General features: G+C 36.5%; 1 protein-coding gene across 2 annotated transcripts in view; it reads right to left on the reverse strand.

Annotated features, from left to right (window-relative positions):
- Positions 1-26469, reverse strand: part of Gabrg2 (gamma-aminobutyric acid type A receptor subunit gamma2) — an 86936-nt gene that overhangs the window by 28094 nt on the left and 32373 nt on the right. For both annotated transcript variants that reach the window (XM_032914301.1, XM_032914302.1), the window contains exons 5-6: positions 25474-25556; positions 22970-23107 (exon numbers count right to left, since the gene is read on the reverse strand). In XM_032914301.1, coding sequence (XP_032770192.1) covers positions 22970-23107; positions 25474-25556 — 221 coding nt within the window. The remainder of the gene's footprint in view (positions 1-22969; positions 23108-25473; positions 25557-26469) is intronic.

Genomic DNA, 26469 nt, shown 5'->3' on the forward strand with positions numbered 1-26469 from the left:
AATAGTTCTAGAATGTATGCAATCAGTTTCATAAGCTACTTATCACACTTTCAGAAGGTTCGAGTAGGTATTCAAAGCCCACATGTCTTGGGAGGCTACTCTCTTTCAATATTTAACAGTTTCACATAATTACATAGCAATATGCTCTTTTTCTACGTTCTTAGGTTTATTTCGAAGATCATTACTTTGTCATAAAGAGAACACCAGAAGGAATTTTTCCTTTGTCCACATTTTTTTGTGACTGCAAACACCGATACATTGATCTCAGTAGAAAGGGAGCAGCTGTGTTGACAACCGCACCTAAATATCAAAGCAAAAATGAAAATTCCAGGCCACTGTACACTGCTACTACAAAATACCTAAAAAGTCGCCAGCGAGCCTGACGCTTACAATGACCAAATAGTTCTATATATGATTAAAAACTGAGTGTTAATTGAAGTCTATAATGTTCTCAGAAGCCCTTGCATCCTGTCATCCATCCCTTCCTTCCTTCCTTCCTTTCTTCCTTTTTTTCTTTCTTCGCATGCATTTAAAGCAATTGTGTGACTTTGACTTGGCTCTCTCTGTAGAGCTTGGGAATAGAATGTGGGGAGAATTGTAAAGAGCTTTGGATCAGAGAGGAAACAACGTGCATCCTCTGAAGGTGAGTGTTCTAACTTATGAGCAGAGACACATGGCACAAAACACTAAATGAAACAGAAGAGCCCAGCATGCGCTCACTCCATCAAAATTCAAACTTGACATATGAACTAGGTTAGCATTCAGTGGGCTCCTACGCGCAGACATGCTGTGGCCACCTTCGTGAAAAAAGACATGTAAGAGACCACACATGTTGTTCAAGCATTTGTATTGGGACATGATTGATATTTAATAGGCTATATAGGTTTCGGACATGTGATCCATTTATCTTTACATTTTGACCTTAGCTGTTTTAATTATATTCCTTCTGATGGGTTCACTGAGGAATCATTAGGTAGCCTTAAACTTCATTATTCTAAGTGGTAATTATGTTGAGTATCTTTTCATGTACTTGTTTGCCAGTCACATTTTTCTCCGTGATGTGAGGGATCAAACTCGGGCCTTGAGCATGCCTAGTCTGTGCCTCTGACTAGGTCTCTTGTCCCCAGCTACCTGTATTATTGAGGGAGTATGGTTGAATTTTTACCTTCTTCATTAATTGCATTTTGAAAGCCTTATGTACTGTGCAAAATAGTTCTCGCTCTATAAAAAATGTTGCGTAGTTTCTGTGTGTAGATTGCCTTTTCTTTTTCTTGTTATATTTTAAAACAGAGGAGTTTTATTTTGAACAAAATATGATTTATTTTTATGGATGCAGTAAATAAGAGAAAAGAAATTAAATCAACATTTTATAATTTCTTAAAAATTATATTTACTATCAAGATGGCACAATGTAACCATTCTTAGAAATTCATCGAGATGTCTTTTCTTTGTTTTAAAGTATTTATTTTATTTTTGAAATTATAATAGAATTATATCACCCCATTTCTCTTTCTTCTTTCTAAAACCCAAATACACCCTTCCTTCTTCTCTTTCACATTCATAGCATAGTTTTCATTAATTGTTGATATATACATATGTATGCACACACACACACACACACACACACACACACACACACACACACACACTGCTCATCTAAAATACTAGTGAATCACAACAAGGACCAGCATGGAACAATAGCCCAGAAGGTGTAGCAGTGGCAGTCATACCATCATATTTGGTACTGGAATCTTAACCAACTATCCAGAGCAAGTGAAGGCATGGATCTTGGAGAGAAACCTACAAAACCATCAAAACCCCTCAGTGCACTCTATTTGTCCTTATATTCACAGATAATACTTGTTTAACCATGCATTTTTATCTCTTTTCTTTTCGTGTGTGTGTGTGTGTGTGTGTGTGTGTGTGTGTGTGTGTGTGTGTGAGATTGCCTATGGTAGGTCAATGTAGCACATATGTACAGGTGATCACAGAAACCAGGGTGTCGAATCCTCTATATCTAGGGGTTTAGGTACTTGTAAACCATCCCACCAGTGCTGGGAAATACAGCTACCTACTACATAAGAGCCGTAATTCCTTTTAACTGAACTATCTCTCCAGCCCAGCATTATTTCTTAAAAGATAATTTTATCACCAATTTTAAAATGATGAAATTTAATGTAGTTTCTATTTTCTTTCCCCTGATTATAATTTGATGAGATTGAATCTTAATGTTTCTCTTAATTCATGAATTATTTGGTTATTTTCTCCTATTTTTCTTACTCCTGCTTATGTCTTCTGCCTTTCGGGAGGCTTCCAAATTGAGCTGTGTCCCATCAGTTGTATTTGACTGCCTACATTTGTTCAAGAGTTTAAGGTTGCTTTCTTAACTTCTCTCATGTTCTTTTTTTCTGTGTTTCATTTTGAAATATTTCTGTTATAATTGCTTCAAATTTGTAATTTTGTTTTTACAGTATCGAATCCTCAACTAATTATATCTAGTATTTAGCTCATGTACCTTAATCTGGAGAAGTCCAATTTGTGCTTTAAGGTTTAAAATAGAAGCAAGTGTTTTAGGTACCATCTTTGAAAATTGTAATATGTGTGTCGATTCTGAATTAATTCCTAGGAATTTTAATTTTTCAGGATATAATATTTTCTATTAAATGCTAATGTAGAATCTTCTGCACATTTTCCAGTTCTTTTTCTGCATATTTGCTTCTCTCCAAAATTCTGTTCTGTGCACTCTTCCTACATGGCACTTATGACTTCCTCGGCTCCCTCTTGTCAATTCAGTGACCTGCTTATGCTAGAGAGTCTAACACATACTGCCAAGGGTCTGTACAAGGATGTGCACACACAGCAGACACATTGCAGGCTCAAAAAGAAGATTATGAACAAAGGCAGTGGAGTGGCCCACATACATATACTGGTGATTATAGCATGTCTTTAAGTACAAATTGAAATCTTTAATTTTGAAAGTTTTTCTTTTTAATTATTTCTTTTAGTTTTTGAGTTTAGCACATATTATTATCACATTTCCCTACTTCCTTCCATAACTGCCATGCATCCCTTTTGTGAAAGCATACATACCGTTAATATTATACAGACTGAGAAATTATATGATGTTTATATATATATATATATATGTATATATATATTCACACACGTATGTGTGTGTACATACATATTTGAAAAAGAAACCATGAATTTAAAAGAGAACAATAAGTATTATATTGGAGAATTTGGCGGAATGGAAGAGAGAAATTATGTAATTATATTTAATTTAAAAATAAAAGAGTAATAATAATGGGGTGGGGAGCAGTCCAGGGGCAGACCAGAAGGGGGATGAAGAATGGACTGTAAAAAATAGTTAAAGAATTAAAATAAAATAAAAATATATCTGTAGCATGGATCCCATTGGGCTGTTACCCTATCTCACTCTTCTCTATGGATGTGCCATTTCAGTCTTTCCTTACTGTAGAGGCTTGAACATAAACTGATAGTGTCTCTTGGCTAAATTCCTCACTGTATAAAGGTCAGAACCACAGATAGCCTGCCATCCAAGTTATACCTTAACTAGTTCTAATTTCCTTGTCTTAGAGATAGGTAGATAGATGATAGATAGATAGATAGATAGATAGATAGATAGATAGATAGATAGATAGATAGATAGACAGACAGATAGACAGATAGACAGATGGACAGACAGACAGATAAGCCAGGAGAAGAAAGGAACTCCCATAGATCAAAACTAGCAAGGCAGAGGCAGGAAAAAGACAACTAGAAACCACACAGCATCCAAGTTAGCATCAAACTCATACACAATGAGCAAACCAGCTCTGGACATTGTTGTGTAAGCAAATACTCTTCAATGTAACAGCTGCTAGCGACTTCTGAGATGGCAACCGAACCCCTCAGATAATGCTCCTGCAGTAGCTGCGTCTGGGAGACACTAGTCATTGCAAGCGATTGAAGCAAGACTCCCAGCTGCCAGGAGGGTGGGCGGAGGCAGGCGACTTCCTTCAATGATCGCTGTAGTGATAACTGAGTACAATAGCTGGTAATCGGGATGATGGCTGTTCTGATACCTTCCAATTATATCTCAGATATATACTGAGGTATTTTAAGGATTTGCAGTATTTTTAGGATAATGATTTTTTTTTCATTCAGGAAAGAAAAAGTGAAGATGCATAGTCTGGAAGCACGTTTGAACTGATGTGCTCTCCTCTAATACAAATACAGATATGTGTGGTCAGCGCTTTGTAGATGCATCACGTAGACTTGTATAAAAACTGTGCAAAATCCAACTAGATACGACTCGTCTTTATTCCAGTGAACGATCATTTGCTCCAGGGAAATTCATCTTCAGGAGATTATTAGTGTTATTATGAACATAGAGGACCCTAGATAGATAATCAAGGTACTAAGCTGAGCTGAACTGAGATTGGGACCACTGTCAGGGGCCCCTTGCAGCATCCTGCACATGATTAGGGACAGGTTTGAGAAATCTAGCCTTTACTCAATAGTTATGCTCTTTGAGTCGGTTACTTTTTTCTTTCTTAGCATCAAACATTCCATCTAAGGAACTGTTGTATGGCAACTGAGTGAGTGGAATAGTTGCAGACAAGTATAATTGATACTGTAAATCTATTACTTAAATTGCAACAAAGGGAAATTTCTTTTGTAATTTTAAAAGACTTTCCCCCAAAGAATTGGTACGCATTCAGAGTTGTGTTGGTTTTGGGGTCAGAAAAATTCTGAGGGATTTTAAAAAGTGGAGCAACCACCTGCCTGCCTGAGATGATTTGACGGTGCTCACCCACTAAGCCCCACAAATTCTTCACATACATAGAACTGCTGACTATTCCTCATGTCAGTGAAATTCCATAATCAACAAGCCTTTAGGATGAAAGAAAGATGGTACACGGAAATATCTGGTAGCCGACCTTTAATTTTTTTATTCCCTCAGTTAACACGTGGGGAGAATTACGGGTGTGAGATTGCCTGCTGCCGGGCAGTCTGTAGCTAGCTACTGGAAGCCTGGCCAGCATCGCTCAGAAAAGCCTGTGTGAACATTCAGTGTTTCTACAGCACACTGTTCCTTAGAGAATTTTTCCATCCCTCTTCTTCCATTATCCCCCTGGACACAATTTCACAGAGTCTGGCATACTCACAAAAAATCCTGAAGAGCAAATCTTCTCTGACCTTGGTTGGCCATTGTGGAGGACTCTAGCTGATTTCAAATCTTTATTTTGTTTCCTAATGGCTGTGAAGAGCTTGGATGAGTTACTGAGTTTTCTTGAGTCAAATCTATGAAAGGTGGGCAGCATTAATATCTATTTTCAGAATTTTTGTGGTAATCAAGAGCAACTCCTCGGGGAATATGCCATTCCAGTTTGCTGTATTTATTATTCACTCAAAAATAAAATAAATTATTAATTATTATAACAATGGCTAACTAAGAAGCTTGAATATAAATAGCAATTATCCTGGGAGAAGTCTATAAGTAGGTTTAAAAAGATAATTTGAGAATAGAATATAGACTAACATTAATGCACTTTTTAATTTCCCTTGCACAGCAGTTAGAGGCTAGAGAATGCCATGACTGTTTTAAGGTAAAAATGGATGATGCCTTCAAACTATTTCAAATCTCTCTGGAGAGGCTAATTTCTCATTGTCATCCATCCTGCATTCCTTATTGTAAGTTTAAATTTGATTCCCCAAATAGGTAAAAGAATGTTTTTTAAGAGGTACAGACAATTCTTTCTCATACCACAAGAGACTTCAAAACTAGGTAAGGTGGCAGGTCCTTTATTATTTTTAGGTAAAAAGACAGGAATATTAGTGCTATCTAAACTGTATCTTCTCAGAAGTTTCTCTTAATATAACACCTTTCCCTTTTCTCTCCACATTTAGTCTTCATTTTTTAACAGCAACAAATGCCAATGTGTAAGGAAAAGCCAGAGCTCTGCCTTCTGACTGACCTTGATAACAAATTGGCTGTATTTATCATTGCTCTAAAGTCCTGACAACCAAGCCTGATACCAGGACCCCAAAAGTGAGAAGCAGCAATTTCTGATACTCTCAGTCTCCTCCCTCTGCATTTCCAATATGATTTATTGGTTTTTATGCTTTTTTTTAGTGTTCTTGTTTTTTATTTTTATGCCACAGTTTCTCATTGGACCAAAGTATGAGTAGTTTTGGAATCTTAACCACAAACTCTGACTTCAGAAGATCAAACCAGCAGATTTTACAGATAATGATGAACACTTGAAATCGGGGGGACACTTGAAATATGCTATAAGGACTTTTGTCATCATTATCCTACTGGAGTTTCTCTACAGCTTTCTGAGTAAGGAAGGCTATCAATATCAACACATCTGAAAATTGAAAATCTAATACACAAAAGGATGAAAAAATTTGCTTCTGCTGGTCAGAGTTAGAGGAAACCTGGGTCTTGCAGCAAGGATTAATGCCTTTTACACTAGTTTTTTTTTTTCTCTCTCTCTCTCTCAATACTACTGACATTCCAATCAATAATTAATAAATACAAACACTACCGAGAAACCTAAACCAACTGTAATATCCTTCAGAAAATAATCAACAACCAGACATTCCAGGCAGTGCAATTTCTAGGCTGTATTTGTCACTGTTTTTCACTCTCAAATTTATTTCTAATTGTTATGGTATGCCTCATTCTTTCATGCAGCAGAGACCTAACAAAAGGAGTGTTTAAGTCATTCTAGACATGGAAAGGGAGGGTAGAAAGCGATTTATTGGATTGGAATCTGGGAATTGATTTTTATATGCTACCATGCCTATGGGTTTCTTTTTCGGAAGGCTGTACGAAAGGCAATGTACTTACACACTTCATTTCTAAAGGCCTAGCAAACAGTGGCCTAAGACATGACTCATTACATAAAGATGTGTGTCCTCCAAGTCTGGCAGCTTGTAAGAATTTGACCTAAGAATCCTTGTGTCATAGTTTTGGTCAAGGTGACACAGAGTCACCTGGAAAGAGAGAGCCTCACTTGAGGAATTGTGCTATGAGATTGACCTCTGGGTGTGGTTAAGGAACTCTAGTTGACAGAAAGGAGGTCAGCCCACTGTGGTATGCCAACCCTGAACATGCAGGCATGAGGAATGCAGAAAAGCAGATGAGAAAGTCAGAGGAAAGTCAGAGGAAGCAAGCCAGTAAACACTATTCCTCTGTAGTCTCTGCCCTAGTTTTGGCCTCTAGGTTCCACATTGGCTTTTAGATAGAAATGTAAGTCAAATACTTTACCTCCCAAGTTGGTTTTGGTTAAACATAGCAACAGAAAAACAAGGCTAGAAGGAGAGAATGGGCTTCTCTAAGTTGTCCTTTAGCTGCTAGGAGTATGCCCTGACAATGTCTTCCTTCCTATACATATGTCATGCATACAGTAACCATCATCATAAAAATAAACACAAATTTTGTATTATAAAAAATAAGGGCATTAAGCTAAGAAATTCAAGATTGCTCCTGATTTGCACACTTTTGTTTGTATTACATGATCAGGACATAAAGTGGTATAATCATATGAGACAGAAAATAAAATGAGATATTAAATTGGGTGTATTAGGCATGCAGAGCCACACAGAGTTAATAAAAAATCAGGTTAACCCTGATATGGTATTGCATGCATTTAATCCAAGCAGAGATAGGAGTATCTATGTGAGTTCAAGTCCAACCTGGTCTACACAGAGAGTTCAAGCACAGGCAAGGATAGACAATGAGATACCCTTCCTAAAAAAAATGGGGTGGGAGAAAGAAAGAAAAGAAAGAAAGAAAGAAAGAAAGAAAGAAAAGAAAGAAAGAAAGAAAGAGTCAGTCAAACAAACAAACAAAATTCAAACCTTCAATTCTCTTGATAATTTTCAACCACTACTCAAACATTACTGCATGGGGCAGGCATAAAAACAGCATCCCCATCAACAGCCTTTCTTTCTGCTGTCTTAACGAAAAGGTACCAGGGAAGCACAATTAGACCAATCCATCAATCACTAACACCTATACACTTTCAATAAATTATGAATCACTTCTCTTTTGTCAGAGTCATTAAATATGCCAATTTTTAGTAATTCTCCTGCAAAAACATTTTAAGGAATAAAGTGGTGAAAAAAAGGTACAGTTCTAATCATATGGTTATCTGTTTCAAATATTTGAAATACTCTATGCATTTTAGTTACTACGGTTATGTCACTTGTCATTCTGACAAGTTAATTATAATTCTTATCCATCTAATAAGCAAAGTAAGATCCAAGATATTTTTGTGATTTGCCCTACTATATACTAATATTGATAAGCCTTGCTGGAATGTCAGGCCCATTTATTTCATGTTAGCGCAGTAGTCTTTCTTTAAACTTCTTACTGAAAGTGATGCATTGCTAATTCCGTACCCCATGTTTATACCCACAGTGTTTCTTTGAGTCACAGACAAAATATTTCTTATCATGGGAAGTATCTAAACTATCTTTATTTGTGATATGCTACAGATAAGGATATGCCAGGTTAAAGTCAGCTACAGTACTCCAAATATTGCTGTCAACTTCATTATCATATTTAATAGTTTGTAACATTTTGAAATTGGCATGTTTACATTGCTTTGCTTTATTCATATACACAGAGAGAGAGACAGAGACAGAGACAGAGAGAGACAGAGACAGAGACAGAGGCAGAGGCAGAGGCAGAGGCAGAGGCAGACAGATTGAGCAAAACAACTCCTGTTCACATAAACTGTGTTTCTTTAACAAAATTACCAAGTTATCAGTCTACCTAACCAGCAAGACCCAATACAAACTCTGAACTTAAAAGCATGCACTGACAGTTACCAGCCATGTGACTTTGAAGATAATCTTGAGATCTACCTTCTAAAGTCATTTATCTTTACAGTCAAGACCCCTTTGTAAAGTGTCTAGCTTACCTATAACACCTATTAACACCTATACCTAGCATCAGCATACCATTGTCCACACTACACATCTGTGCACAGATTTGCATTGGCAGTAGTCCAAAACCTAGTGTCCCTCTGTACTCCATATTTATTGTCAGCCAATGAAATGAAATTTCTGTTTCTTTCTCATTTACAGGAGCAGCTGTACCAAGTAGCGCTTGTTGCTTAGCTCCAATCACGCTTCCATGTTACCATGTAATAGCTTGCCAGAGCTCTTATTCCCAATTCATTAACAAAACAGAATTTAAGAATAGGGGCCAAAAAGATAGCTCAGAAGTTATGAGCACTTGATGCTATTGCAGAGGCCTTGGGCTAGAAACTGAGAATAAAATGTAAAATGAAAATGTTTGTGTCCTTGGTGACTCATATCTGACTATAACTTTGCCTACGGGGATCTGATTCTTCTGGCCCCCAAGAATATGAACAGACATGGAAATGTGGACTGGGCACATGCACACAGAGAGAAAAAGAGAGAGAGAGAGAGAGAGAGAGAAGAGAGAGAGAGAGAGAGAGAGAGAGAGAGAGAGAGAGAGAGAGAGAGAGAGAGGAGAGAGAGAGAGGGAGAGAGAGAGAGAGAGAGAGAGAGAGAGAGAGAGAGAGAGAGAGAGGAGAGAGAGAGAGGGAGAGGGAGGGAGGGAGGAGGAGGAGGAGGGAGGGAGGAGAGAGAGAGAGAGAGAATAAAAGTAATAAAAATAGGAGGCAGGGACTATGGCCACAGTTCAGTGCTTCTCTCTAACCTTGTAGAAAACTGGGGTTCAGTTCCCAGCATTCACACAGTAGCTCACAATCATCTCTAACTCCATATGAAGGAATCCAATGCTTTTTTCTGAACTTTTCATGCACCAGGCACATGCATGGTACACTTATATATGTTAATTACATGAAGAAAGGTACACATATATATAAAATAAAAATAAAATGATCCAAACATTTTAGTAATAAAACTAACTTCAAATAATATTTCATGGAGGAAATGAAGTTTTATATGTATATATATATATATATATATGATAAGATTCACTACAACAAAGTCTTTAATTTTGATGTAGACTACTTGACTACATTTTTATTGTACACAAGTTTTACTAGAAGCTTGAGGGTTTTTTCATACATAAATCATGCAAAAACAAGCCATCAAGATAACCTGGCCTTTTCATTATTTTTGACAATTATATATTAAATTGCACTCAATTATTCCATGTTACTGACTAGAAGATAATTCTAGTTCATTTTTCTTTCACATCACCACTGAATAATGTCTGTAAAATTAAATTTAACACAGTTTGATATATATGAGCTTGCTTTTGTTGTAATTAATAAAGCTCTATCAAGAGCTCAGCAAGGATTGCTTACCCATATTTATAAAATATGACTATTCTCACCAACAGACGATGATGTTCATGTTCACATTAAGTTTCCTTAACTTGTTCTGTATGAAGCCAGGTTTATATAATTAACAAGTCCTTGACCAAGTTAGGTGTCTTGACCCCGTATTATCTTTTTGAATGAGAATACTCTGAAGCTGAGAGATATTTTTGTCATGTGCTCTATTTTCCCTCGGAGTAACTTACTATTTAGTTTTTCAAGGACAATTGATACTAAGATGTGACCTTAACATTGGAAGACAAACAGAAAATGAAAGTAAGAAATTATCAGCAAATATTTTGTTTTTAAAGTATAAAAAATTTGAATATGATTTGCTATTATAGTCTAGTCTAGTTCAAGCTTATCAATGCAGAGTGACTCTACTATAACAGCAGTCATGTAGCTTTAGAGAGAGAGAGAGAGAGAGAGAGAGAGAGAGGAAGAGAAGGAGGGGGAAGAGGAGGAGGGGGTGGGGGAGGGAGGGAAGGAAGGAAGGAGAGAGAGAGCTGGAGAGAGGATAAGAACTGGAGACTTACAAAGACAGATTTATAATGATATAGAGATATGGCAGAATAACAACAAGAAAACAAATTGCACGATAAATAAAGTAATAGAAACATCTTTCTGCGAACACAAGCTCAACAATTTTCTTTACCTTAAATAGAAACTGACTTGTTCAAGGTCACTAAACCATATGGTGTTATGATTAAAATGACAAGTCTTAAACAGGAATTATACAGTTTTGCCCCATACCAGCTGTCGCATTGCATTGTAGAAAACAAATAATAGGATATCGTTGCAGATGTTGTAGATCTTCTGAACACTACAAGAAGACTATGTTAATTGGATATGTAAGACTGCTGATCAGGAATAGGCCGGAGAACAGCAACAAAGCTTTGAGCTTCTTACATGAGAGCTGGGAAGTCAACACAATGCCTGCGGGCACAGATGGCTTTGCATAGAACTGCATGGCCCTATTTTTATCTAACCTCCCTCTCCTATGAATGTAGATAGCAAAAGGAAGTCAGCTGAAATTAAAATCAATTTGGTTGTTGATGGTGGATGCTTATGGTATATAATTCCAAGCATAAAAGTGAGAGGGACAGGATACCTAGAAAGAATATGCACTGGTATTTCCTTTGGACCCATTTCAATGCCATTTTAAAGCATATCTTGGTTGTGTGCTTTTCATATTTATGTCATAGAGTGTTGTCAGAGCTTCTCACAATTCAGCAGTGAACAAATCATATAATTGAAGAAAATGAAAGCATTTGGCCTTCATAGTCACATGAGCATGAGCAGATTAGAAATCCTATAATAAAGTACTCATGGGTAAAGGTTTTATAATGTGCATTAGTTGAAAACTGAACACTAAGGATATGGTGCTTTCTAGTGTACCTTTGTGTCACTCTGAAAGGCAGATATAACACAAAGGAATCATTCATTCATAGGAAATAAATGTATTCATTTGCAGTTAAAATACTGACCCTGTGCTTTCTGTCACATTTTCTCACTCACATTTTAATTTTCATAAATAATTTGATGTTTCATATTTATTTCAAAGCATCCCATGTAATAGGAGACATTCATTAGTTTTACATACTTACACTGATATGTCTTTAAGAATTCTACATTTGTTATGCCCCAACCATACTGGTTTTCACTTAGTGTCAAAACAAGAGAGTCATACTTACATTTATTTTAAATAGTAATCAGAAAGTGTTACATTGCATTTATTTAAGCAATATTTTAAGGAACAATTTTATATTAATGTAGGAAATTCTATGATATCATCTGACATGTAAGAATTATGATGCAGAGAGTTCTTTAGTTAGTAAATAATGGTATTATATTAGCTATAAAATATTTGTAGAACTGAAACAATATCACTTGATCAAACATATGACAATATTTACTGACAATAAACACTTCACATGTTACTAGTGACCATAACGGGTTGTCATAAGACACATTTCATGTTACTAAAGCATGTCTTTGCAATGTTTGCCATTGCTTTTATGGAGATATGTTTTGTTAAAAATTAGCTAACATAAAATGGATAGAACTAGAAAATATGATCCTGAGTTAGGTAACCCAGTTACAAAAGAACACACATTGTATGCACTTACTGATCAATCAATATTAACCCCCAAAATTGAAATACCTAAGAGAAAATTCACAGATCATATAAGCTCAAGAAGAAGGAAGACCAAAATGTGGATGCTTCATTTCTTCTTAGAAGGAAGAACAAAATATTCATGAGAGGAAATACAGGGACAAAGAGTGAAGCAGGGACTGAAGAAAAGGTCATCCAGAGACTGCCCTACGTAGGGATCCATCCCATATGCTGCCACCAAATCCAGTCACTATTGCTAATGCCAACAGATGCTTGCTGGCAGAAGCCAGATATGAGTGTCTCCTGAGAAGCTCTGCTAGAACCCAGCTGATATAGATGAGGATGCTTACAGCTAATCATTGGACTGAACAAGGGAATCCTAATGGAGGAGTAAGAGAAAAGACAGAAGGATCTGAAGGGTTTTGCAACCCCATAGGAAGAACAACAATATCAATCAACCAGACCCCACCAGAGCTCCCAGAGATTAAATCACCAGCCAATGAGTACACTTGGAGAATGGCAGTGTCCAGCATCAATAGGAGGAAGAGTCCTTGGCCCTGTGAAGGCTCATTTCCCCAGTGTAGGGGAATGCTAGGGCACTGAAGTGGGTAGGTGTGTAGAAGTGGGAGCATCCTCATAAAAGCAGGAAGAGGGGAGGGGTATTGGATAGGAGGGAAAAGTGATAACATTTGAAATGTAAATACATAAAATATCCAAGAAAAATAAAATTAAAAAAGAAAGAAGAAAAGGAAAATAGCCAACATAAATCAAAACTACAGCAATATGTCTTGTGACTACATATTAAAATAATGTCTAAAATATTAGCAAATTCAAGCGCCAAACATGAAAAGGTTAATATTATAGGACAAAGAAGTTATATAGGAGGAATGCAATGCTCGTAATTGGTATGGTATAAATCACCATAATTAAGTTAAGTAATTTCATGGTAATATCAGTGGAGGGTGGAAAAAAGAACATTTGACATCAAACATTTTATTTTTGAGAAAAATGACTCAGAAAAATGAGAAAAAAGGGAAGTTTAACATAATGAAAGATATTTAAAATACAAAACAAAATAGAATTAAACTTTATTGTGAAAGACTGAATGTCTTCTACCAAAGACTAGGACATAGGATGCCCACTCTAAACATTCTAGGTTTCTTTGTTTTTTGTTACAAAATGTCATATTTAAGATTTGTTACAGGTCATTAAAACATTATTAACCCGTGTTTTAAAATTGTATTTATTTTATTTATCATTTAGTTACACCATTTATTTGTGTGTATTGCATAGCTTAAGAAATGTTTTTAGTTTAAGTATTGTGTGTGGTTTTCTTATAACTTTTGTATCACTTGTAGAAATGTCAAATATTCATACTAGAAATCTCTTAGTCCCTTGTGAAGGCTCTATAAGCTGAATTTGTATAGATGCATCATTGGACAGTTTACTTAGTGTCCCACTTCTTTTTATTTCATTGATTATTTCATTTATTTACATTTGAATGCTGCTCCCTTCCTGGTCTCCACTTCACAAACCCCTTATCTTCTTCCATTTTACCTCTAAGAGAGTGCTCCCTCACCCACGCATTCCTGCTTCACCCCTCTTGCATTCCCCTAGGATGGGGCAACAAGCCCCCATTCCATTGATTGCAGATAAGGCAATCCTCTGCTACATATATAATGGGAGCCATGATCCCCCATGTATACTCTTTGTTTGGTGATTTGGTCCCTGGGAGCTCTGAGGGGTGTGGTTGGTTGACATTGCTGTTATCCCTGTGGGGTTACTATCCTTCAGTTCCTTCAGTCCTTCCCCTAACACTGCTTTTGGTGTCCCCAGGCTCAATCTGACGGTTGGTTGTATCTTCATCTGTCTTAGTCAGGTAATTGTGGAGCCTCTCAGAGGACAGCCATACTAGGTTCCTGTCTGCGGGCTATTCTTGGCGTCAGCAATAGTGTCAAGGTTTGGTGCCTGTGGATGGGATGGATCCCAAGGTAGGGCAGTCTCTGGATGGCCTTTCCTTCGAAGAATCAACAAAACTAGAAGCTGGTTCTTTGAAAAAATCAGCAAGATAGATAACTTTAGCCAAACTAACTAAAGAGCACCGAGTATCCAAATTAACAAAATCAGAAATAAAAAGGGCGACATTAACTATAGAAACTGAGGAAATTCAAGAAAATCATCAGATCCTACAACAAAAGTCTATACTCAACAAAACTGGAAACTGTTAGCCATTTCTAAATTCAGCAATCCAGCAATCAGTTTCTTTTTTAAACCAATCTGTCTCTTCATGTAATATGCTTAATGAGTCATGTGGGTAAAAAGTTATGTGTCTGGTAAATGACTCCATTTAATACATTGGAGCAGAATACTTAAGCCAGTAAATTCTCATGCTACATTTATCCAATGGAAAATAGTGACTCCATCCTCAGAGACTTGTGAAAATAAAACTGTATTGTGCATGATTCCCAGAGGTTAGATGATATTAAGACTTTTTGTCCCTTCTGCTCATGCTTTGTCTTCCTGAGAGCACACCCTGCTTTTTGCTAAGGAACACATGTCACCTTGAAACCAATCAATTGTTTTAGGAATTCCTAAGTAGCTTCGCTTCACCCCTGGGAACCCATTTCCATAAAGGTTCCAAATAATATAAGAGCAAAATTGGAATTTAAAATTCATACAATGTTTAAAGGAACAGAATAGCCCAGTATTGCAGTTGATAGAAAACTGAGTTATCATTTTTAGTTAGCAACTTAAAAAATATGTTAGTATCATTGAACACAAAATAGATGGAGGGGACTACCATTTCCCTTAAACTTATCACCTTCATGTCAATACATCTGTTTGCCATCTAGTTTCTTTTCAAAATCATCGAAAACTCAGAGAAGAAACATCCTAAGAAAACATCCACCTAAGAAGAAAGTATCTGCTACATTTACACATCTGCAAGGTATCCTTGGTAACAGCAGGAGCTGTGGTGTACTCAGGACAAGGGCTTTAGAGAGAGATCTATTTAAGTGCACTCCTTTTATAGATAAGGAAATTTCATTCCAGAGCTGGAAGAGCTTCTCCTAGAAGCCCCAGGCCAATGGCTAGTTACGTTATTTAATATTTTCCTCAAGCGAAATGAAATATAACTATTTAAATTGAATCTTAAAAATAAAATAAAAGTCTATGGTTATACAGTCATTCACGGATCTATTTTAAGATAGTATGTTACTATTTCTTTAGAAATTAAGTATTGGTTAAAATAGATTCATGACTCACATTATCTCAAAAATGCAAGGAGTACAGACTCATGCTACTGTAGCTGAGTTCCCATTCAGTTTCCTCTTTTTATAGTAATTAATAAGAAAACTCTACTAACTTTTATATTTTCATTTTATTTCCTGCCTCTCCTCTTAATACGGTTCACTTCAATAACAATCCTTTGATCTCTGCAGTCTCTTTTGCAATCTAAATTAATCTTAAGCTGAAAAGTTTGATTGGTATTCAGAGAATTATTTCACTATAAATCAATGTACATATCAAAGAGTTGACCTTGAGTTTGATGTCAGGTGGTGAAGTAGAAATAAGTGAAAAGGTCAACATGTGTGCCAGCTCATGCAGAATAGTGCTGTATGGTGGGGGTGATGTGCAAGGAAAATTAAGAAACAAATATATCTATTTATTATGTAGCCAGACAAAGCAATTTTACTAGGGAAAAGTTTATTTTGGCTCAGAATTAGAAGGTTTAATACATTATTTGGGGGAATTTCTGGTTGCGGGAGCTTTCGGCAGCTGATCATCCACTGTCAGAAAGCAGAGAGTAATAAAAACTGATGCTCAGCTCAATTATTATATATAATATAATATAATATAATATATAATATATATTGCCCTTCCCACTTCAGATAACTCTGAGCCCGAGCTCCAAAATAGGGTGAAGAAAACAAAGAAAACAAAGGAAGTAAATAATCTCTAATCTGCATTTTTTGACAAAATCTGTATGAAGGTGTTTAATGACCTGTTAGTGTTTCAAATGCATTGTGAACAAAAATGTGGAAAGTTCAGTGGACATTATGACGGCATTTCTTTTGTAATAATTTAAGTTTCTCTACAAGAATGACTCGTTTATTTTCTTCATCTCAAAGTGAGAACATGGGAGAACAAATTTCTCTCTCTCTCTCTCTCTCTCTCTCTCTCTCTCTCTCTCTCTTTCACACACACACACACACAAATTATGGAGAGAATCTGATGGTCAAATTCTATGAGTATTACTAATATGAGCAGAAAGAATGGATCCCTTGTTTAAACACTGTAAAGTGGGAAATTGAATTCTTCAATACTTATTTTAATTGAAACAAATATAGTTTTATCAAAGTAAATTGACACATTGTGTGGCCTGAAGGATTATGGGCTGAGAATAAAAGTCCCTATGTAAAGTTAGGCACTAATTATGTTCTCACAGGGTAATGGGATTCAAAGTAGGAAGTCGATGGGATTTCAGTAATAGTTACAGTGGTCATAGTAACTGTAATGAAATTTCTTTCCTTCTGCAAAGGGCTTCCCACAAGTCAGAACACTTGAAACAGTTTTCACTTGACTTTATTGTTTCATGTGGGTGCTGGGGATACAAAATCATATCCCTGAGATTATGTGGCAAGCATTCTTATCCACTGAATTATCTCCTCAATTTTTTTAAGTTAAATAGAACACCCAACTATAATACTAGATCAATCCTATGACGGTGGTGATGTGGAGCTCAGATATTCTGAATGATTTCTGAGAAGAGCATATGAATACCAAAAGCAGAAGCTGTTTTGAAAACTTGAGGGACCAAGGTCTAAGGGTGCATGCACACAGTCAAAGAACGTTCCATATAGTTTTAGATCAATACCAGTAAAAACATTAAGGGGAAGCAGGTACTTGTTTAAGATTTGGAGCATAAGACCTAGGAGAAGATACTGTTGTGAGAGTTTGATGCTCAGGCCCTATGAAACGGGGAGAGTCAACTCCCCTGGGTTTGAGTTGATCAGCACGTGCAAGCTGCAGTTCATGCACACACACACACACACACACACACACACACACACACACACACACACACGCAACACACAATTAAAAAATGGCATGTGCTTTTAGAAATATTGTAGGTGAGTTTTAAAAACCTCTGTTATAGAGAAAGAAAACTGAAATTGAATGTGAGTATGGGATAGGCAAAATCATTTCAGGTAAATTTTGTGACAAGCTGAGGAAATACAGGAAATAATGCTGAAAGTGGCATGACACTGGAACCTCAAGGACTAGAGGGAGTAGAGTAAGTTTGAGTGAACTTACTTCATTCTTGACATATGCTGGGCTTCGTATAGCAGGGGCTCACAGCACCAGCAGGGGAGATAAATAGTGTAATTAGTAAGACAGACCAAGTTCCTGGGAGCAGGGCCCATTAAATTTATACTCTGTACACGCACTTGATACTCATGAAGAATTAAACCCCTCAGTGCCACTGACAATGCTATTGGCATAGTTGGTAAATTGAGTTAGTATTGTGATATGGGGAACTGATATAAGCCATATCCACGGAGTGAATTCTGGAGCATGTTACAGTGTTCAAGACGTTCAGCTGCTTTTTTGTTTAATTTGCAAGGCACACCACTTAGCGGAGAGAGGCTGACAGCAGGGACATGCCTTAATAAGTTGCCGACATGGTCCAGATAAGAACAGACACATTTGTGAACTAGGACAGTGGCAGTGGCAACAGAAAGGAGGACAGTTACACAAGAGATTTCAGAGGCATAAGTGCCTTCATGAATCATTAGGTGTGGGAGGTAGAGACATGACTCTGAGTGTTCATGCCTGCCTCACGGGGGCCACGGTGGTGATGCCACCAGATAATGAACCATCAGGAAGAGAGGAAGTTTGGAAGGAGGATTCTTAGATCAGGAATCGTGATAATGCAGTAACTGAATTGAAGGGACTCACTAAGCACTACACTCATCTGCCACCGAGAAAATATTTTTCTCCAGGGATCGCACAAAGATAATGAGAGTAAATAAGTTGAGTCAAGAACTATGAAGAATACTTTCCTGTACAAATATATATATATATATATATATATATATATATATATATATATATTTGGCACTAGTTGTACATTTTGCCTTTTCTTTCTCTCAACATACTCAGTTTGTGGAGCAAAAATATACATACACACATACATACATATATACATACACATACATACATACGTGTGTACATGCATATAATATTTATGTTTCTTATACTTCACAGTAACTTCTATTCCTAGTAACTGATTCTGACTTACTACTTTTGCAAATTTAAAAAAAGCATCAATTTAGCTAAAAAAATACAGTAATCCAATTTTTAAAAAATAACAAGAGCATACGGCTTCAAATTCAGCCATGACGAGCCAAGGACCACTTTCATCAGTCTTTCCTCACAGTTTTTCAACCTTCTATAAGCAAACATCATTAAAGTAGCACACAAAATGCTCCTCGAAAACCAGGGTACCATCAGTTCTGAGAATGTTCCAGGCCTTATTGATGTTAACTTGATATCAACCAGGAACATACTGCCTTTGATATGTCACCTTCCTCCTAATCATTCAATTACTCTCTTCCTCCTCTAACCAAAATTACAGATAACACCCGGTCTTACTGCTGCCTTTGACCGTGCTATCCAATCATTCAGTTTGTAATGCTTTGCTGTCCATGCTCTTCTACGCCTGTCCTTCACTCTCTTAGGTCTCACGGCACCTTCCATCAGGTCTTCTACACTAGATTTTCTAGAATCAAATTGTTGGAAGAATCAGGCTGTGCTATCAGTGTCGATGCTAATTTTCAATATTTTCCTTTCAATGAGGCCATTGAAATAGAAGTGCACAAAAAAGGAAGAACAATGAGTAGAAAGAAATGGTAAGTGTTAAATCTAGCCACCCACCATGAAATGAAGTCGTTGTATTAACCCTGGCATTTTCCTGTCCTACTGCTTCACTGTGGTTTCCTTCAAGAGATTAATGTTTCTATGGGACCTCGGTAGCTTGTACCATGTGTGAAGTGATTAGATAATTCTGTTCTGCACATATATCTTAATAAGTGCCCTCAGGCAGTATCCAAGTGACATCGAGGGTGGGGCACTATAGCAGGGATCTAGGCTGCAGCATCAGCTTCCGTCTACTGCCGTTTGTGCTGAACGTCTTCCTGGAACAAAATGACTAAACAAAAGTGTGCTAGTCATGAGTTTCTGATGCTGTTTTAGGGTACGGGTACAGATACAGAAATGTGGATATACAGCAGAACTTAATCCCAGTTTCCCTTTCGGGAAGGGACAACTGGAGATTATTTTTATATTACTTTTATAGATGGGACGCTTTAGTTAAAAGGTAGTCTTGAGTTGAGATTTTGTTTTTCCAGCCTGAAACAAATGAAAAAATAAAATTGGTCGAGTACATGGTGATCAGTATCCCTATGAATCAAGGAACAGAAGGTCACCTTTTTAAGCACTGCTTTGACCTTTGTACTTGCTCTTCTGAAACAAAGGAGTCTTTAGAAGAACCTTGTGGGTGGTGAGAGCGGTGTGAGGATCAGATCCTTCTGTAGTTTGGACAGTGATGTGCTGAAGGCCAATTTGTAAATTTCAGTTTTGTTTAGTTCCTGGATCTATTAATCTCTGAGCAACAGATAAAGTACCTTCCATATTACTCAATACAAAAGTTGGGCCCTATGAATGTCTAAAAAGGAACCATTGGAAATCTGATAGAAACTCAGGTACATAGCTAAGGCTTAGCGTTAATAAGTAAAGTGGGAATATAATGTTTATGTCGGAGATGGAGACATATTTCACTTGGTATAATAATATTGAGTTTTTGGAACACTGCACAGAGCTTGGATTCAGCTTTTCAGAGTTGAAATTGTCTACACACAAACACATACACACACACACACACACACACACACTAACTATACATACATACATATATATATATATATACATATATATGTATATATATATGGTTTTTGCTACTTGGTGGTTTCTTCTTTTTCCCATCATTGATACCCTGACTTGACCATCTATCACTAAATAGGAAAGAAAGAAGGATAGAGGGGAGAGAGATAGAGATCTTTTGATCTAAATTCTTTCTTCTTGTTTCTTTGACCACGAGTGCTAACAAGCTGCAATCAACCCCATTCAACAATTAATAACCACCACCAACTCCTCTCAGGGCCTAGCATTTCTATCTGAAAAGTTTCTAGAATTCCAAATGTCACACAATTGCAGAAGCCATTTGCAGCTGGCAAACACATGCCTCTGGTAGAGCATAAGGCAAATCACAGTCAGATGCCGAGGACAGTCCAAACAAGTTCCTCATGTCTATACCTGGGATTAAAATAAAAATATATTCTTAAAATATTTCTGTATTTTTTAAAGTAACAAAAATTCCAGAATTGTCACTACACATATGAAACGTTCCTCATCTCAAAATATGTCTAGTTTGCTCCCATGGAAGGTTTTTAATCTATAAAGCATACCATCTACATTAGTTACTTTTATCTTACTGTTCTAAGACACTATGACCAAGGCATCTCACAGAAGAGTTTACTGGAGGCTTACAGTTTTGGTGGATAGTCAATGACCGGCATGATTAGGAGCTAGAAGGCAGGCAGAGTGCTGGAACAGTAACTGAGAGCTTAAATAATGAAACGCAACCATGAGGCAGAGCTGTGAATGCTGTAGGCTTGTGAAATCTGAATACCCACCCACAATGATTCACCTTGAACTAGTCAGGGTTACCACTGTTCTGATGAAACACCATGAGGAAAACCAAGTTAAGGAGAAAAAGATTCATTTGACTTTCATATCCTGAGTCACAGATCACTAAGAAAAGCCAAGGCAAGAAATCAAGCCAGGCCGGATATTGGAGGTAGGAGTGGACAGGCCACAAAGAGTGTTGCTCGTCTCCCCTGCCACCACCATCATGACTTGCTCAGTTTGTCTTTGTATAGCACCAAGGACCACCACCCCAGGGATGGTACCAGTCACACTGAACTGGATCTGCCCGCATCTATTATTATTACAAAAATGCCCTACAGTCTTGCTTACAGCCCAATTGTATTCAAGCATTTTCTCAGTTAACACCTCCACCTCTCTGATGGCTTTATCATGTGTCAAATTGACATAAAGCTTTCCAGGATATATTTCTTCCACTCAGTTTATATCGCCTGATCCGTCTGAAAGAATTTGCTGAACTGGGGACCAAATATTAAAACGTGTGTCTATGGTAAGCAGCCTCATTCAGACCACTCCACCACTAAAAGTCATGAGATTTCATTTTCAAATATGGACTTTCAGGTTATCTTAATAATTTAATGTCCTGTATGCACACAACAGTTGCAGTTTTAGAAGCATTTAATGATTGACAATTTCATAAGTACAAGTATCATTTTATGGTATGATAGGAGAGAGAGAGAGAGAGAGAGAGAGAGAGAGAGAGAGAGAGGAAGAAGGAGGACAGGGACAGGGATGGGGTGAGAGAGACTCTATTTATTTATTTTTAAAACATAAAGCTTTTCAGAATGTTGGTCCCATGAAAATTTCAGATAATGTCACAGTATCAATATCTTATCATTGATGTCATTGTGGCTTGAGATAGTTCTATCTAGTATGTAAAGCTTGACATCTCATCCAGTTTTGGAGCCAGCATCAAATTATGAAATTGAACAGTGATTTCCATACATGCTATCCAGTTGTCCATATGAACGCACAGCATTGTGACAGTGACAACATGCACAAGGACTGTGCAAGCTCCAGCCAGATGAAATCATGGCACAGAGGGTGAGTTATCCTCTAGAAGAAGAGCTAATGCCATTCCACAGGCTCTGGGAAAGGAGGGTTCAGGATGTTTGGATCTGTTTGTTGTCTGTTTTATGCTGAGACTTCTGTTAGGCTAATCTTTATACACCAGACAGATTATAATCCCAATACTAGCTGGGTTACAGAAATGGTGGAAACGGAAGAAAAAAAGGAAACACAAAGTTGGTGGGGAGATATGATAGAATGGTAACGGTTGGGTTGGATATGTTAAAAATATATTGCATGAAGTTCTCAAAGACTTAACAAATATATTTTGAGTCTATTAAGTTACTCAGAAGTCAACAAATCCTCATCTACTTCAGTTATTTGTAAAATTATTAAAAATATTACAATTTCAATATATTAGCAAATATACTCCCTAAGAGGAATAAATTAATTTATACCTAATAAAAATGTTGTTTTCATGAATAATTGCAATTCCTCTTAAGAAATTAGTACATAAATTACTAAACCATTTTAAATCCAATTTGCATCACATCAGTAGAGTACATGTATATTTATCTATTCTACTAGAACACCAACTATCATTTTGTCTAAAAAAATTAATCTGCTACATTATCTCTTTGAATGCCATTTATAAGATATGCATCAGAAACCTTTGCAGACTGCCTGTGAGTGAAAATGCTTCTCAAGAATGTCTTACCAGAAGTTGTCTTCACTACTTCAGTGGTGTTCCTCAACCCAACAAAGGAAAACTGGTACAGCCTCCATGACCTTGTGTCTCCCACTTCAACAGAACTGCGCTTCCATTGATAAACAATTTCTTCACGAGGATAACCATCTACCAGGAGTTGAGAAAGCTCACATTAAATATGACAGTGAATGACTGGGCATAGGTAGCAACTACCTCCTTTAAACAATTTGTAAATACCAAGGGAGAAAAAAGCTGAAAGTCATGTGAGTGCCCTGCAGTGGCCTTGAGGAATTTGCATATAATTCACAGAAAATTAACATAATTCACATCACATCCTGCTAGAAAAGACTGACAGTAGCAACGTCAAAACTACCTTTAAAAAACTTTTAATTGCATGTAATGTAAATAACAAAGGATATCTGAAATGTTGTACTTGTTCTTTGTATTATTTGAGATAAGATACAAAAATACCCAGTACGAAATGAAAATGTGATATGTAAAAGAGTGTTTCATACTGAACAGTCGCCAATTGTTCAAGATTTTGCCAGTCCTGTAGACATAGGAAACATTGAAGAAGATCCAATAAAAAGGCTTCTCCAATTATTATACTAATATTATGACTGTTTACATTAACAAATATCAAGTTATTCAGTCTCTTGATTTTTTGTTTTTAGATTTTGGTTTGTAGAATAAAAAATTTCTATATCAGTAGCTCATGTTGGCTTTGAGTCAATCATCTCTTATAGTCACCTGATTGCTAGGATTACACCAGTTGTGTGTGACAGAGACCAAAGAAAAGGAAAAATATAATAGTCTTAGGGTGCAGTTTGAATTCAGTTTTAACGTACATTGAAATTTAAAATTAAAATCATTATGCCCAATGCTAATAGGACCACACAAAAGAAGTTATGTGAAGATCTTCATGAAAACAGCATTACACTCACAATCACAATCTAGCTGTAGATAATTTGTAGATAATTCTTAATAGAGGCTGTTATTATTCCTATACCATACAACTGATGGTCACTGTACATTTCCTGAGTGGATAATACTATTTTTAATTAACTGGGGAATGTCCTGTTCCCAGTAGAATATGAATATAACTAAAAGCAAAGATTGGCAATATAGCTCAGTGGTAGGATGTGTATGGGACAAGGTACTGGTTTCATTCTCTAATGTGGTCTCAAAAGAATTGATGCATGAATGAAGAAATGATGAGATAAACATTACTTCAACCGTCCAGATATTAATAATGTGAAGGGAGGATAACCACTGACTATAAAATATGAAATTCTCTTTGAAGAAATATTGTTTCCTTTATACTTTTGTTTCTTTTTGGTTAAATCAGTTTTCTCTTGTAAAAGAGAGCAGAAAAATGACATCTACTGAATTGTTGGGGTCATGTAACAGGACACACTGATAATGGAAAAAGCATGGTGCCACCTGGAAACACTCTGAGGAGTGTACTTGTAACTGTTTTTTTTATGGCATTATATTGTGTGTAGGTTCAGGGGGAAATTGTCAGTTGCAACCTGGTAGCATAAATGTTTCTTGTTCCTGAGTTTTAGCTGACTCAATAGAATGGCACCTCTACTTGGTTAATCTCTCTAAAGGTTAAGGACATGCCAACTTTATAACTGAAAACACTGTTAAATCGATAAACATGAAATAAGATATAGTGAACAATTATATATATAATATATATAATCGTCTGAATATATATTGTGTACATTATATCACTGGAATTGATGAAATAATAAAGAGATGATTAATTCTCAATTAATTCTCTTGTCACTGTCTTTTAAATTTTACTATGGTTGTAACTTTCTTGATTGTAGGAGTCTCCCTGACTCTACAGAAGAGAAATTATGTTGATGAAAATGCATGTTTAAAATCTATTGTTAAAATTTCATGCAAGGCATGAAACAAGGCAGAGATGGATAATCTGACATTGATGTTGAACTAATAGGAGAACATTTCAGAATATGAGGCCTGTTTGGTTTTGATTATCTATAGAAGTTTTAGTATTTAATTGGTGATAGATTTGTCATGATCCTATTGATATATGATCTGATGAAAATAATAAGTAAGCTTTTACAGTATTGGTATGCCATGCACTTTTATAAATATTATACCAACAGAACAGTGTTAATATGGGGTAAAATTTTCTAAAGAATGTGTTATAATATCCTTCTGAGTCCCAGGAAGAAGGGTATTGGAGTTATAGTATCAACCATTTATACCTTTTTTATTGAGTCCTAGCCTGGCCTTGCAGTCCCCCTCAACAATTAGTCAGGGCATCCATTGTCTATTTTCTAAGCATTTCCCATCCATCAATTCTTTTGCAATGATTGTTTTAATTGGGACAGTTTTGAATTGCAATAAAAATGATTTCAAAATCAATAGCAAATCTCAGTGCCACTCTGCAATTTCTCAGATTCATTGCATTAATTGACAAGGCAATTAGAGTGACTACAGTTGGCAGGGCACAATCTGGAGAGAACATTACTTACAACTGGAGAACTCCAGGGGGCAGGAGTGTTCATCCATTGGGAAGTTGTGTAATTGCAACTGGCACTCAGCATCAATTGTTAGCCTAATTAGAACAACAATAAACATACAAAGAAATATGCTAACATCATTTCTACAATGCACATTGACAACCTTTCTAGAACAATCTCACATTGTCCTTGTTAGTGCAAAGTGATCCACTTTGAAAAAAACATTTCAAGTTCTAGGTAAGAATTATTTCTGAGCAAACTTAATTTATATAGTAGACAGAACCACCCAATTCACCTCACCTCCATTTATTCAAAATATGTGGTTACTTGTTTTGTATTTTGTCTTATTTATTTTTGCAAATTAACTGCACACAGGAGATTTCTCAGTGCATATATTTAACTTATTTAAGAGAACAAACTGTTTTAGGAACTTAGGCTCATTTAATGTTTGCATCAAATGAATCTTGACAGTTTTCTGAGCTTATCAGCTAATTAACATGAAGCCTTCTGTTAGCAAGTACTTGCTGTTTTTAAATTGCTATAGGTGGATTTGAAAGTACCTTTGCTACAAAAGGGAGTGGTGTGCACTTTTACAACAGAGATAGATAGATAGATAGATAGATAGATAGATAGATAGATAGATAGATAGATAGATAGATGGATGGATGGATGGATGGATGGATGGATGGATGGATGGATGGATGGATGGATGGATGGATGGATGGATGGATAGATAAATAGATAGATAGATAGATAGATAGATAGATAGATAGATAGATAGATAGATAGATAGATAGATGGATGATAGGTATCCTATACAGTATATCTTTTATAGGAGAGGATTAACTAAATGCAAACAAGAGATGCTAAATGCACACACACACTGAGACAATGGGAAAGACTACACCAGTGAGTCTCATTTTATACAAGATTAAAGCCTCAGGATGTGCAGTTTTAAGCCCTGGACTGTGCCTAAAGAAGTCTAGATGTTCTGACTACAGGCATGGA

Source organism: Rattus rattus, chromosome 9 (genome assembly GCF_011064425.1).
Source record: "Rattus rattus isolate New Zealand chromosome 9, Rrattus_CSIRO_v1, whole genome shotgun sequence".
In the NCBI taxonomy this organism is placed as follows: Eukaryota; Metazoa; Chordata; class Mammalia; order Rodentia; family Muridae; genus Rattus; species Rattus rattus.